Source organism: Ochotona princeps, chromosome 1 (genome assembly GCF_030435755.1).
Source record: "Ochotona princeps isolate mOchPri1 chromosome 1, mOchPri1.hap1, whole genome shotgun sequence".
Taxonomy (NCBI): domain Eukaryota; kingdom Metazoa; phylum Chordata; class Mammalia; order Lagomorpha; family Ochotonidae; genus Ochotona; species Ochotona princeps.
This window is the reverse complement of record NC_080832.1, coordinates 83,967,359-83,983,278: the sequence shown is the minus strand read 5'-3', so window position 1 is coordinate 83,983,278 and position 15,920 is coordinate 83,967,359. Positions and strand designations below refer to the sequence as shown.

The 15,920-nt window shown below is 33.0% G+C and overlaps 1 protein-coding gene across 1 annotated transcript in view; it reads left to right on the top strand.

Annotated features, from left to right (window-relative positions):
• The window catches only part of RIMS1 (regulating synaptic membrane exocytosis 1), a 452,176-nt gene that overhangs the window by 316,320 nt on the left and 119,936 nt on the right, over nucleotides 1-15,920 (top strand). Inside the window, 4 exon segments of the mRNA XM_058661479.1 lie at nucleotides 2,738-2,890; nucleotides 3,641-3,766; nucleotides 5,334-5,396; nucleotides 10,317-10,406. Of these exon segments, the coding sequence (XP_058517462.1) occupies nucleotides 2,738-2,890; nucleotides 3,641-3,766; nucleotides 5,334-5,396; nucleotides 10,317-10,406 (432 nt within the window).

Genomic DNA, 15,920 nt, shown 5'->3' with positions numbered 1-15,920 from the left:
TGTTTTATGTGTCAGAAGTCATAAATTAACAAATGGAATCATGCCATTTATTTTTATGTTCAGATACACTCTTCAGTGATCCAAAACTGGGTATAACATAGCTTCTAAAGATGTATATGAGTATGGGTGGCAGAGAAGGTCACACAGTAATGTACAATGTATTGTAAGTAAGAAGGAAATAGAAGACATTGATAAAATGGGCAAGAAGTAAACTGAAGTTTTAAAAAAATAAACTATGGTGCATTTCCATACACAATTAAACGTTCACTATATTGCTATATTTTCTAGCATCCAGCATGAAAGTATTAGTTTCGATGTGGATTCCCATTATACTTAATGGAATGTACTCAGTTAAAATCTGAAACAGCTCACAGTATTTACTCACAATGTTCTCCAGTAGTCAAATAGGACTTTCAGGTCATTTGACTCTTCCAGAACCATGTAATTCCATGTTTTGTTTTTTGCATTTCTTACTTTTTCTCACTTACAAAAATGTAGGTAAACATTTGAAACTGCTAGAGCTATGTTCCATTAACTATAGATATAGCCTTATTTGTATTCATAATACAAAAGTTAGCTGTATTAGAAAATGAAAAGCGTATAGAATTCCCTCATCTGAGATGAAGCATTTGAAACCTCCACTTTCAGAGTATTAATGCAGACGTAGGAAATGAAAAAACAAAGTCCTAGTGCTACCTTTGAATCAACCAGAAACAGTAAGCTGAACATAGAAGGGCAATTCTCCCTCATTTACGCATCTGACTGTGGAGTACATATTACCAATAATAAATTGCATATTAGAAAAATAAACGACTGTTAAGAGCAAACCACAAATGCATGTTCATCTGATAAAATTGTATTACAGTCTAGTTTTAAAACTTTAAGTATTATAAAGCATACATTCTATGAGACTACATTATACTCATGATTACTTTCAGACACCAGATAGTCTTCAGTAAAGCTCCCTGGGTAAATTCAGAATGTTACAGTGACTTCTAAGACAAGTCACACTGAAAGTTTTGAATATATAAAAAGCTTGTTTCCTGATAGCACTTCTTTCCCTGAAGTCCCTTTTTGGTTAATAGGGTAAAGAAGGTTTTAAAGAACACAAGAAAAATGTACTTCTTAATTATTAACTTTTTAAAAATCCACTTTTTATATCTCAGCTGTCCTGCAACGTGCTGAACCTGAAAGTGCTTTCAATTCAAAATTGGCCCTGTAAATTAATTGAATAATTGATAACAAAGAGTAAGTTAAAATTTTTAAGTAATTCAAACCATGGATTAATTGGCATCTTGCCGCTTTTTAACTAATGAGCTATAAAGTATATTCCCCAACAGGTTAATTTAAGTGATCCCTTTCCCATCTTAATGTTATAATTTATGTTTTTGAATAATAGAAAAGCCTTTTTCTACACAGAACTCAAAATAATAGCATAACTGCTTTGTGAAAAATCTAAAAATGTGTTAAATTATACATTATATATATGGCTATGTTTTTATAGAATATCATGGCTTTATAGGATGATAAACTTGCACCTTTTGTCATCTCAATATTGTCAGTTTATAGTTTCCTGAAATGTGTAAAGGCCTTCCTTATACTTTAAGCTTTCCAATCAGTTCATACAACCACTATATATAAACAGTTCATACAATCACTATATATAAACAGTTGAGGACATTATTCTGCTACTAGTAATGCTTTTCATTGTGCATTGCCTGTTTTTTCAAATAATGTGAGAATTATCACTTAATAAACATGCAACAATTTGAGCATTCATTCATGTGCATTTTATGTAGTTGTAAATAGCATTTTTTTTTTTTTTTGCGTTGATCATAGAGTATTCACATTCTACTTGGAACAGTGACCTTTGGGACAAAAATTTTAACTCTATACTATTACTGTAAATTTGTAATTTCTGTTTTATAAGAACCAAGTGAGGAAAAAATATGAACCATTTTTCTTAAGCTGAAAAGTATTGGAGTTTGTTTTTGGCTATAATTATGTTAATCACTTTAACTTAATTTTGCTGATGATTAACACGGTATTGGATCAATGAAGATGCCCAGGATAAATTCAGTGCTGTAGGAAGACTAATTTTTCTCTCTGTTATAACCATAATCATCTCCACTCAAACACAATTTATATTTTCAAATTGCATTATTACCTGGGGTTTGCAAAATTCCTCATCAGTAATACTGAAAATATGCTACTCTTTATTAAAGTTGATATAAAATTATTTTCATTTGCTTAATAAATATTGGCATATTTTTATTTCTTAATAATGAGGCTATTGGCAAGACAACTATACTAATTAATCCTTCAGAAGAAAAGCTCAAATTAAAAATGTATTTAAAGAAAATTCAAATTTCTAAGCATTGACTTGTAATTAACTGTAGTTCACTGTCAAGTGCTAGATTTGTGTTAACTGAAAGTGACTAACTCATTCTTTATAATATCCATCATAACACTTGAGACATCAACTGTCAATGTTCATCTTTAGTATCTCCATTGTACCTTAGAGCTAAACTATAACCTGTCCTTCTGCATGTATATGTTATACTCTGTGTATATACAGTTAAAACTGCTGATTGTAATACTGATTGCATGGCATTTAGCCTTAATAGGTCTTTGGCTGCTGTAGTATAACTTGTACTCTCCACATTAACATTTGCATCACAAAAGAATACTGACTAATTTTTGCGTGTGTGTGTGTATGTATACTCTTGCCAGTGAGTTATAGGTCTAGTGCTAGAGAAAGTAAATCTACAACATTAACTGTGCCAGAGCAGCAAAGAACAACTCATCACCGCTCACGTTCAGTGTCTCCTCACCGCGGCGATGATCAGGGAAGGCCGCGTTCACGTTTACCAAATGTGCCATTACAGAGGTAGGCTTTGAAAGGGGCTCTAGGTCCCTGATAATATTTTCTTACTGTTATATGATAAATTTCTGCAAAACTCTAACTAAATGTTATAAAGGTTTGGTTAATTTGTTGTTGCTGCTGTTATTTTTATGGAATCAGAAACATCTGGAAGTTAAATGTTTTTTTTAAAAAAAAAAAACAACAACTTCTTTACTGTTTGGTGTTCTTTATCTCAAGAAATTCCCCAGTGAGTGGTACAAGTTTATGACTGAAGCATAATTTTTTGAATAACTGTCTTATCTTTCCATTCAATAGTTTTCTGTTGTATTTGAAAAAAGTTGTATGGCAGTAACCCACATATGAGGAGAGATGGCAGAGAGAGTAAGATTAGGAGACAGAATGTATTTTTAAGTTAGTTATGATTGTGTCCGAATACTTTAAATGTTTGGAAAGATAAATAAACTTTATTATGTAGTGTTGCATTTCCTCTTACTCTAAAATACACTGTTGAAATAATATGCTGATGCAAACTGTGGTCCTTTATGGCAGAATTGTGAACAGGAGTTTGGATTAAAGCAGCATATGTGAGAACACTTAGAGAATATATACTTTGAAGTCACCAACAAACAGCCTTTAGTGTGGTGTCAGTACTTCTCTGGCCATGTACTCTGTTTGCAAATTAGTATCAGTTCCTTCCCTATACTCTGCATACTTGCTTTAGAAACATGATATGCTTAGTGTTAATTTTTTAAAATTTTCTTGTGATCATTTTAGGAGTTTAGATGAAATCCATCCAACAAGAAGGTCCCGTTCTCCAACCAGACACCATGATGCCTCCAGAAGTCCAGTTGATCATAGATCCAGAGATGTGGATAGTCAGTATTTATCAGAACAAGACAGGTACTTGTGCAAATTATGATCACAACATTATCACTGCCTTTATTCTACTTCAATATGAGCAAACTTTGTGGCACATTGCATTAAAGAATAGAAGTTTTCATGACTCAAAATTGAACTCTTCTTAAGCAACATGATGTTGAAGTAGAAAAACAACCCAAGCAAATATTTGATCATCATTATATCTTACATATATATATATTTTTTTTACAAAAACACAGCTTACTGATTATAAAAATAAAGCCTGTTGACTTATCTACTGAGTTAAATTACAAAGGAGAGTGTGCATAGCAGTTTTCAAATATGTTCTCTTTGTAAGTTACAGTGCCTGAAAAATTCCTTATGTAATTACAAATTATTTATGTAATTAAAAGAACAGTAGATCACCTGATAGTTAAAGTTGCTGTTTCTGTGAGAACTTCAATAATATTTTTGTTATGTATACTTCTTTCATTATAAAATACCTTTCCACAAAATGTCTATAAAATACAGATACTGAGGTGCATTTGTTCATGTACAAATGTTATTAAGTTTAATTATGCATTTATTTGTGAACAAATATTTCATGGAAACAACTACAATAAGTGTATTATGGATATATTGTACATGCCTGCCAACTTTCTCTTGGAGTAACTACACACCTGTTGAATTAACCACAAACTCAACATCCTATTTAAGGTGTTGTGTAATATTCACCTTATTGAATACTGCTTTCTGGTTTTATAAAGTGGGAAAACTTCCTGTGAGGGATAGGGAAATGACAATGTTGCTGACTGATTTTTCACTGTGAAGTTAAGGATTCTACCCAACTTGAGCTTCTTAGTATATAATTGTCATCCTACTGTGAGAAGTTGTGCAATGACCTTCAGGAATGGACTTACTGTGGGTACTGGGAAAGGGAAATGCTCTGAGAAATAATATTCTGTATTATGTGGATGAAGTTAAATTAGGGTCACTTTGTCAGCGTTCATTTGTGTCAACATGAATTTTGATGAGGATGAAAAACAAAGGTTAACTTGAACAATGTGATCTATATATTGAAATTAATTTGGCTTGGATATTGTGAAAGTATCGATTTTTAAATTAAATCCCAAACAAAAATATTTTCGGTTGATAAGTAGAAACACAGTATGACATTGTATTATCACTGTCTATGAAAACTCAAAAAAACATCATTCAAAATTACCAAAACAGTGTTTTAGGGTTCCTAGGAATATCAGAAAGGCCAAATCTATAGTTTTTCAAGACTCAACTGTCTAGTTAGAAATAGGTTTTTGGTATCATACTGGAGAAGGTTTAGTTTTATTTTAGTATTTTCTAAGGTCATTTTGAAATATTACAAGTCAGCAACAGCTAGGATTTCTACCATAATGTTTGTACTTTATTGTTTAAAGTTTTAAAATGCTGTCATGTTTATTTTTGTTTGATCTTTTAATCCAATATGCTAGTGCAGACAATCTGGTTTCTTCCCTGTTCATGTTTTCATTGGCATACCATTGGCATTATCCACATCATTTAATGCTTCATAATTTATCTGTTTCACTCACCACCCATCATCCTGTCTGTGCAGTGAGCTTCTTATGCTGCCCAGAGCAAAACGAGGACGAAGTGCAGAATGCCTACATACTACCAGGTAAATACAGGGATTTGGTAATGGTAAATGTGTGTGATGACTCTTTCCATTCTACTATTCTGTCTTTCCCTTAATGGTATTATTACAAATAGGGAAAAATGAATTTGCCAAGTGTTCAAAATTTGTTTTGTTTGATATGGAGGTTATGGAAGAGGTTCCAACTAAATTTCAATTCTTATCCAGCAGGACTGCTTTAATATCTATGTATTCAAAATCCAGAAACTGATGAGCCAAATTGGAAATGTTCTCATATTTCCCTAAATGAGGAATCATTCTGCAATTAAAATTGTAAATGCTTGCTTTGAGTTTCCTTTCTGCTCGTACACAAACCTATCCAGTCACAAGAGGTCTGAGCTTTATGTGCATGGCAGTGTTCTTGTTTTTGTCATTGTAATTTTTCTTTCTTTAGTCATTTTTATCTATTTTTGAAAACCACAGTTGTTTGTATTCTTTTCACTTAAAATAATCTTTATCAGGTCAGTTTAATGGGTTAATTTCCACTTTCTCTTTGATAGTGAAGTTTGATCTTATCAACCCCTTAACAGCTCTACCCTCTCCCCCTCAGAAATGCTGCAATATAAACTTTCCCATAAAGACTGCAGCAGTATGGCAAAGGATATAGTCCTCGTCTCCTAATTGGAGCTTAATGCCCAAACACTTTGTGTTCCTCTCCTCATGTCTTAAATTTCATATGCCAAAGTTGGTTTCCTACAGGTAACTCTTACAATGAAGTTCATGAATATTGATTGTTAATTTGAAGTTAGCAGAAGTGAAGGAAGGAATAGGTCAGTTAACTAAACCAACCCATGAACTTTCAAATATTTTAGCCAGTTAAAAGAAAGGAGAAATAGGAGAGAAATATGACCACAAGGCATAGAGCAAAGACTAATGTAAGATTCATGGTATCTATGTGGAGTGTGTGGTTGCTCAGTAATGCAAGCAAAACAATGCTAATAAGAATTGTTTTCACTTAAATGTCTAACATTATTTTACTGATGACAACCCAAGTTTGCTTGGCGAATAATGAAGAAGCATTAGTTCAATTTGCCAACTGAAAAAATGACTTAAAGTCATAATTTTTGTAAAAATCAACTCAAATTCTTTATATACAATATTGTACAGGCACATTGTCAGTTGTTCTTTCAGAATAGTCTGTTTACTGCTTCTTGATAGTTTTTCCTGGTTCTTTTATGACCAAAAGCATTTAAAAAATGCCGTGCATGACATGCATAAGAAATCCATATTGTTATTAAGATATAAGATAGGTACTTGGTACTTAATGATTTAATGTAGGATACCCATGCAAGAAATCCAAACAAAATAGCTAAATCCATAGGAATAGTTGTTATTGTGTACAATTTTATTTTAAAGATTGATTGGTATCTTGCTATTTTTGTATAACCTATTTGTTTAGTATATAGAATTAGAATAATGACTTTGCATGTCCAGGTTTAGGCAATTAATCAAATATTTATTTGCAAACAACTTAAAACTAGATGAATGTTCAGAGACAAATCAAGCCTTGTTACTTCTAACTGCTAGAGTAACATGGGAAGTTTTAAACAGAGCTAGGAAATCTGTGGATCCCAAAACAAATGTGATTACTGCTTTCTCCACACTCATTCCTCTTGATTGTCTTTGTAACAGCAGTAATTGTCCTGCTTAGTTGATTCCCTAATCGTTGCTAATTTACATTTTTATTAAAACGTTTATTATGACAGCTAGAATTTTATTCCTGGGGTTTAAAAACTGTCTTTTCATTCCCTGATATGGAGATTTAGAAAACATGAGTTCAACCACAAGTGTATATGTTTAGATGTAATTATTTTATTTTATACTCATATATTTATAAATTGACATAACCAACTAATATATAAAATATGTGTATATAAACGAGCATAACTTTTTAGCGGATATATCAATAGAAATTAGATTCAAATTACAAAAAATGTTTTTAACTATTTGACTGAAAATTTCATTAATCAGATTTTATCTCCAATAAAAATAAGAAAAATGGGATTGTGGAGAACAAGGCTAGTGGTAAATATTTACTTTATTCTAATTTTCTGAAAGTTAATGATGGGGCATTATTGTTATTATATGTATTAATAAAATTCCAAAACACTAACTTCACAAATAACAGAGAAAACAAATTAAAATTTGTGTCTATTTTACACAAATGGGTTTTTCCAGGTGATTTATATTTCCTGTAAAATGTTCTATTAATGAAAGTATTTGTGATTGTATTTTTGGAAAAATTGCTAATTAAAGTCCCTACCTGTACGTTTAATATTTACAGTATATTAAAGTTGTGCACTAAAGAATCTGATTCATATTCCTTACTCTATTTTCCCCAAACTTATTTCCCATAAAGCTTCCCCCCCCCAAAAAAAAACACATTCTGAGGAAATAATAATCCATAAGAAATGCTAAAGCTGTCTTACTATATTTTTGTTGCATTTTTACTTGTTATTTTTTTTTAACTCCCTTGAGGTTCTTGTTACCTGTATGTTATTCCTCCCATTTTGTAAAGGTTGAAATGGGTTTAAAGGCCTGACCAGAAGCTTTCAATTTGTTGTCATAAATTGGCAAAGCCAACATGGTTCCTTTGCTCTTAGATTGTAAATTTCATGCTATTTTCCATTAAGTGAACAACTGTGTTGGAATGCCCCCCCCCCAAAAAAAAACAACTACATTAGAAACAAGTTTCTCAAAGCCTTTACAGTAGCTTATTAATAAAGAAAATAATTACATGAAGTTGGGAATTCAGAAGACTCTACTAGAATCTTTCCTCAAGTTGAGCTTCACATTGTTGAAGATTTGTTTATTTAGGAAGGGTGGAATCAGAGGTGCAGGAGTGACCGGCTGAGAGAGCAGCATCTTCCATCTAGTGGTTTACCCTGCAGATGGCCTCAACAGCCTGGGATGGGCTGCACTGAATCCAGTCTCCCACACGGTGGCAGGAGATCAGGGACTTGTCTTTGCTTTGCCCAAGCCATTAGCAGGAAGCTGAGCTGAATTGGAGCACCTGGTTGATGCTACAGGCTGCAGCTTAACCTACCGTATCACAGTGCCAGCCCATTGGTGGTGCATTTTTAAGTTTAAGCTTTGAGGAGTTGCCCTTTGCCTGTCCTTTAGTAATAACGAAAGAATGTTTGACAATTAGTGTGCCCTTAGTAAATGTATATTGCCTTTCCTATTCACCATATCTTTATGTAGGCAGAAATGGAAGGCATATTTTGATAATAGCCATTAAATTTGTAGAGCATTATTTAAAAAAAATTGACAACTTAATTTTTCCTTTGTGGTGGACTTTATCCATAATTCCTGATAGATTTTAAAGAAATTCGGTTGAATTTGAGTTTTGCTTCTGCCACTCTGTAATATTCACATTCTGATTGGCATCTGCTTACTGTTAATCTTGCCTAATTTCCTAAGATAAGTTTTACCTGTGGCTGATTGGGATCCAGACACTGCTAAACTAAGAAAATTTGCTCTTTTGCTTTCACACCTTGGCCTGCTCATTCATTTCTCGCTGCAGTACAGTACTGTGACCAAACTTTTTAAATTGTGCTCAACTCTTTGCTTTGTCTTAGAATATTTTAACTGTTGTCAAATTCCACAAATTGCTTGGTTTATACTTTCACTACTTCCATACAAATAGGAATAATATTAACTGAAGGATTAAATAGCATATTTGAATACTGTTTATTAATATTTTAGGGTTTGGTTAGCCAATATTTTTCTGGCTAATTCAACTAAATTGTAGTGTTTTATATTCTAATTATAGGGACAGTGTCTCTGATTTCATAACAATGATTTTAAGCCTAACTGCAAATAATCAACGTGGTCCTTCTAAGGAGCATACAAAGTGTCCCTTTAAGTATCGTTATAGACTTCTTTCTCAATATACTAGTAAAATTTGCTTCATATATGTATGTATTTTTATGTTTCCTGCATTTTTGTGTTGCCATGTTTCTGACATCTTGTTAGGTACTATAAAACATTACCACCCAAGATGCCTTTATTACATAATGGTTCTCCCTGGAATGTTTACAGTAAGAACCATGACAGTGAGTACCAGTTGTAGAATCCCTAAATCCTTGCTTACTAAAAATGGAAAATCTGTATTCTAATAACCATTGCCTTTTTAAAATATATAGTAAGAAAAATTATATCTAAAAATACTTTCAGTTATAAAATATGCAATCTTGAGAATAGTTCTTCTAAATTAAACCCACTCAGTAAAAAGGTTCTGTTTGTTTTCCATGTCCTGTGTTTGTTTTGTGGGATGACTTTAATTACAATAATTTATTTCATTTTGTTTTATGTTTGGATAATTTTAATTTGGGATGGTCCATTCTGCCTGCACATTCTAAGACCAAATCAGTGACTAGATAAGGAATTCCCCTTCCTCACAAATGCTTTTTCTGAAGAATACTGAGATTTACCGATGAAATACTGGCTAGGTAACATCTGAAAATGGCAATTTCCACTTCCCCTGTGCAGTGGTGTGAATCTGAAGAGTCAAATTATTTTCCCTCCAATGTCCTTCATTTTGTTTTGGTGTGGCATATGTTCTTGGTAATGAAGTGTTAGGCATTTTGTTTTAGTGCTTCCTGTATCCAGTTTTTGCATAAGTAGGTGTGACTTAGTGTCCTTTTTTTTTTTTTCAGTCCAAGACCCTTTTTAAAATTATGCAAAGCCAATTTAAGCATAATCTTTGTTTAGTTTTGTTTTTCTAAACAAAATTTTGCACTGCCATCCTGTCAGCGCTCTCACACCCTTATGAACTGAATCACAGTGATTCTGCATTTTATGTGAAGAGGACATTTTATGCTTTACTCTCTAACATGGTCTTCCTTTCTTTGTTTCTTTTGTCTTTCTCTTCTACCACTGGATGCAATGCACTGGCACTAGTGAACTGCAGCCCTCCCTTGACAGGGCTAGGAGTGCTAGTACCAACTGCTTGAGACCAGATACTAGTTTGCATTCACCAGAACGAGAAAGGTATAAAATAAAGACTTTCTTAATTTCTTATCATTTGTACTAGTATTTTTTTTCAGTCACCTTGTGTTGTTTCATGTAAGCTTCACAGGTTTATTCATTCATGTTCACATGGCTAACTGCATTTCCCCTCTCCCTTATTACATGTCTGTGTAGAGGTATGTGCATGTGGCTAAGCCACAGGGTACACATACACATAACTCTATGAATGTTGTTGCAAATGGTGTGATGTGATTTGTAACTGCTGCTAGCTGCCGCTTCCTCCCACCTCCTTTTTTTCTGTTACTTTGCTTTATTTGTATACTACTCAGGGAGCCTTCAATATGCTGATAATGTTTTTAGCTTCAGTGAGTTATCTGTAGAGGGACATTGCTTTCCTAATATTTTTATTATTTCCAATATGTTTTAACTTAGTGTTGGAAGAAGACAGAATTCTTTAAGGCCCAAGGGGTTTCTGCTTGTGATACCAGTCTAACATTTTTAATAAAACCTGAACAAATGCTTACAAAAATAAACCACATGTGTACAAAAGTTTGAATTTGATCTTAATGCTGTAAGAAAGCAAATCAAAGCTGTCTTTTTAATGGATCATCAGTATAAAGACTGTCAGATTACACTCACATGCAAATTCATATGAAATACATTTTGTACTTAGAGCACATCTGAGTTTGGATCTACTGTCCCAGTGCTCAGAGCTATATGTGCCATTGACTTCCCATCTTGGACAGTAAGGTCTGTGTTTACGCTGAAACCTGTCCATTATATCTCCCCGAGTGCCACTGAAGCCACAGCAGTTACAAGTATGTATATTAATGAATTCAGTCCCTCAAATAATGCCATTAAAACATGTTAACCTGAGGACAAATCATCTAGTCCTCATTATGGCACAGGAGATTCAGTTGGTTGTACTTAACTCTAATAAAAGAAGGAAAAATTAATAAAAACCTATGTTCATTTTATATATTGATTAAAAAATAAAATTCCCACTAATAAAAGACAGGAATTGTTACTGTCAGTGACACTCTAATTTATTAAAATGATTCTGTTTCCAAGAAATTATGAATCGAATTTTATTAGGGAAATTATAGTTGTTGCAGATGCTTGATGGTTTAAAAGATGGAAAATGCACTTTCTTTTTTTTTTCTTCACATGAGTAAAAGCAACTCCAACACAGAACTCTACAGTATGAAGAGTAGGAACTTCATTCTCTTTGCTTGTGATGCATCTGAGGTCACAAGGAATCCTAGGGAAACTGTAGGAAGAGGCAGGTGACAAGGATATCCCGGTTGCTTATTTTCTCTGGTTGACTATATGGCTATTACGTCAATGCCTCTTGCAGCCATAGTAGATAAAATGTTTGAGATTTAAAAAATTTTATATTCTTAGAGATAGTAAAATTATTCTGGCCATTTTATGCACTTAATAAAGTGCTAAAGGATATGATAGATCTAGCCTGTTATAATATTTATAGACTGGTATACCAACTTAATGCCATTTTGGGGAATGTCCATAATAAGTTTAAAAATGAATTAAGTTCTGCGTTCACACAAAGGGCAAAATGACCAAAGCACACTCAACACCTGTCACATATTTTACTAGTGATTCAAAAGACAAAAACTGCCTTTTTCCTGTGTGGTTACATAAGCAGAAGAAGAAAGGCTTATAGATTACCATAATTCAAACAAGGCTCATAGGTCAAGAAATTTTGTATTGATTTACAATAATGCCCATTCCCCTTTTTATTTTTCTGATTGGGAAGTAATAGGTTACAGGCCTATTTCTAAACTCTTCCTTGAAAATATTGGGTATGGATATATAGAGACAGTGTGTGTGTGCATATGTGTGCATATATATATATATGTATATCTATATCTATATATATATATATATATATATAGAGAGAGAGAGAGAGAGAGAGATTTCAGATACATTAATTTGGGGGGCCTCTGGAGAATGGTTACTCTTCTGAGACACCTGTCTTCCTGCTTAAACTCTCTTGGCTTCACTGAAAGCTCATCAAAGTATGATCCATGTCTACCTCCTTCTTTGCTTTCCTGGAAATCCTGCACCCTTCCTTCTGTGTTCCCAAGGCACTATAGGTATGCTGAAATTCTGCTGTGGGTTGTATTGGCTCCCTAGTTGTTCAGCAGCATTTAAGTTATCTTCCTGTCACCTTGATCTGTGTTCCCTATGTTCTCTGCTTTTCTTTGGCTTTGGTTATGTGACTTCTCTGTTGGCTTCTTCCTCACCCCATATCTTGTAAGTAGACATTTCCCTGGTTTCACTTTATGTTCCTTTTTAACCCCATACTTACTGTCCCTTCAATTACATTCCTATCAAAGGATTTTACCCAAGTGAATGTGAAGATAGCTCCCAACTGGGGTTGATTAGGGCATATTTTTATCCTGAGTAGCAAGTCTTAATTTCATTTTGACAGTTGTCATTTATAACCAGGCTCATCACATAGAAATACTTCCCCTCCTGCTCCATTGTCAAAAATCAGTGAATCAGTACATGCTGCATTACCTTCCAGATAAGCCTCTCATCTTATAGTGCCTCTACAGTTTCAGTGTCACCCTTGCCTATCCCACTGACTGCTTTATAAGCAATAGTAATATGATTAATAAATAATAGAAATAACAATCTTCATTGTTTTTATACATCAGATTTTCTTCCAGTGAAATTAAAATAGCCTTCTTGTGCTGTTACCTATTTTACAATTCTACTCATTCTTTAAAAGCTTAGGTCAATGCTGTGGTGTGGGTGTGTGTGTGTGTGTGTGTGTGTGTGTGTGTGTGTGAAAAACCTTTCTTAGCAGCCATGCCTGACACCACTATCCCCACTACTACATTTGCCCCCCTGCCTTTTTTTTCTGCCAGTTAGAAGTATTTGCATTTCTGGGAACAGAAAACATCTGCTTCTATTAAAATAGGTTATAGTTTTGCTTAGCACTGTATACCAGTTTCTTGCACCATGTTGTAAAGCACTAGAAGACAGAGATAATAGTGCATTTGTCTTTTCCGTCTCTAGCAGGACCCCTTATTTTTCACTTAGTAAATTCTTAGTTTGGGGATTTGGTGAGCTTAGGAAAAAAAAAAAACCCTCCATTTGCTACCATCAGATTAATGTCTTAGGAGCATAAAATGCCTTAGTGCTGTAACACCTCACAAATATTATTGATTTGTGCCACACCTGAACAACACATAAAACAAATGATTTACTTTTCACATGGTCTCTCTTTTAGGTAACTGCTCAGTCATGTTTTCCCAAGATGTACACGCCTTTAAAAGATGTGTATACATACATCCATGTGTTTGAAGCACACACGTACATTTGCTTTAAGATTGATCAGTTCCAAGGAGGAAAAAAGCAACAACATAACAATCGTTTAATTGCTGTGTAGGCCTATCAGTTTTAAGTCCTTTGTGTCTTAACAAAGGTTTCCATCATGGATATCATTAAAACACTAAATAAAATTAAAATTCTCATTATCTCTTTCTGAATTCTTAGGACTCTTAAGGCCTTACTTATTTATACCTATCTTAATATTCATAGAGATTTATTGTTAATTCTCTGATATGCTTATTGGATAAAATTTTTAACAAGTGAAAGCAAACAAGCAAAACACCACCATATGTTTGGAATTCTTAGTTTATTCCCTCAAATTCATATCCATCAGAATGATCCTTCTTCTGTTCTGAGCAAAATATGTAAGTGGGCCCCCAACAAATAGTTGCCACTGAATCTATGATTTTAGAATACCTGCTATTTAAATACTGACAGATTATTAAAATGTAAATAGGTAATGTAACTTATAAGTAAGCCGGTTTGAAAGAAAAGTCCCAGAAGGGGTTGCTATAGTTCAACTTCATTATTAACATCTTCAATATGGATTGCCATGTTAGCTTATAAAATGGAAATATTTGTTGAAATTAAAGTTTTGTGCATTTCTAATAACTGGGCTTGGGGGTGGGGTTGAAATGAAGATTCTGATTTTGATATCTCTGACAGGAAAAATTAACAGTTTTGCACATTTTACAAGGGAATGAAATACAGGATTATATTCAAAATACAAGTATGTAATAATAGAATCTAAGTTATATCTATTTTCAAAACAATATATTGATATATATTGATCTGATTCTCATTATACCCAGTATCTGTGAGAGGAAAGAAAGCCGACTTCTTGTATTGGTACTACATGTCAGCATATTCAGAAGGACTTTGAGTATAAATGATATGTGGTTATTATGCTAAAAGTATTTGTTCAAAATTATCTGTTAGCTGCTTGCTTCATAATTGTTTTTTCTAAATGTATACCTTTCTCCATAATTTCACTGCATGTTTCATAATTATCACATTTTTGGTTTCTTTCTTTAATTTTATGTTTAAGTAAACGCAAGGACTGGAATTTTGCCTCAGGAAGCAAGGTTATACATAATTCATGTCAATATTACATATTCACAGAAAAAATTCAGCTCTATTTTTGTGTTTTCAAAGAGTAGCAAAAAAATCAGCTCTTCTATATTACACCTGAGTATAATGTAGAAAACACTGTAGTGGAAATCTCTTCAAGTGTTTTTTAGAAGTAATTTTATCTATGAAAAAACTAATATAGTTAAAAGAAGCATTCTTAAAGCATTTGGATTGGATTAATCATTTAAATAAATTGAGGTGATTTAATGATTTGCAATCAGTGCAGAATTTTACGATTTTGCAACTGGTACATTTAGGAGTACATGCCAAAAAGTCTTCCCTTCTCAAATTCTGTTATTAAATATCTTCACTTACTTCTTAGTTTCATTACAAGATGAACTGAATTATTCCGAGTGTGACTAAGACTGATTAAAAAAAAAAAAAGCTTAAAAGGGAATTTCAGAACCAAGCACCTGGTGTCTTCAGGTATTTGGATCATATGTAAATAGCCCTTCTTCGACAACTTTTGTCCTAATTATCTAATAAATTCCATAGACTATATTATGATGGCAAAAAATATATTTTGTTTTGAACAATGAGGAAAAATTTCTTTCAAATAATTTTAAAATCATATCCCTAATAGGTCCTTCAAGATTGTTGCATATGAAAAAGCCAATATAAGGAGAAATTACTCTACGAACATTTTCATATCTCATAAGTAAAAGATTCCAAATCTGTCCTGTTCCTTCTCTGAATTCCTCTTTTTCTGGCATATGTATTTGCAACTTGTGTTCATACATGGACAGATTCTCCAGATAATTTAGTGAAAGAATGAACTAAGTTCCCAACTTTAACTGTTAGTCATTAAAAATACTTCAGTTGCTTAAATTAAAAGTGTTTCAACAGTTAAACAGCTGAGAGATACTTTGCAGTTGAAGAGTAGCAGAAATTTTAAAATATAACCCTAGGTTGTCATTTCATGCATCTATCTTCTCCATTTTTACACATTGATGTTTTTCACTTACTGTTTTTAAATTTTGTTAATCAGCCCTATAATTTCTGACAAGAACATTGAAGGCTTCATTGGTAGAATTGCCATAG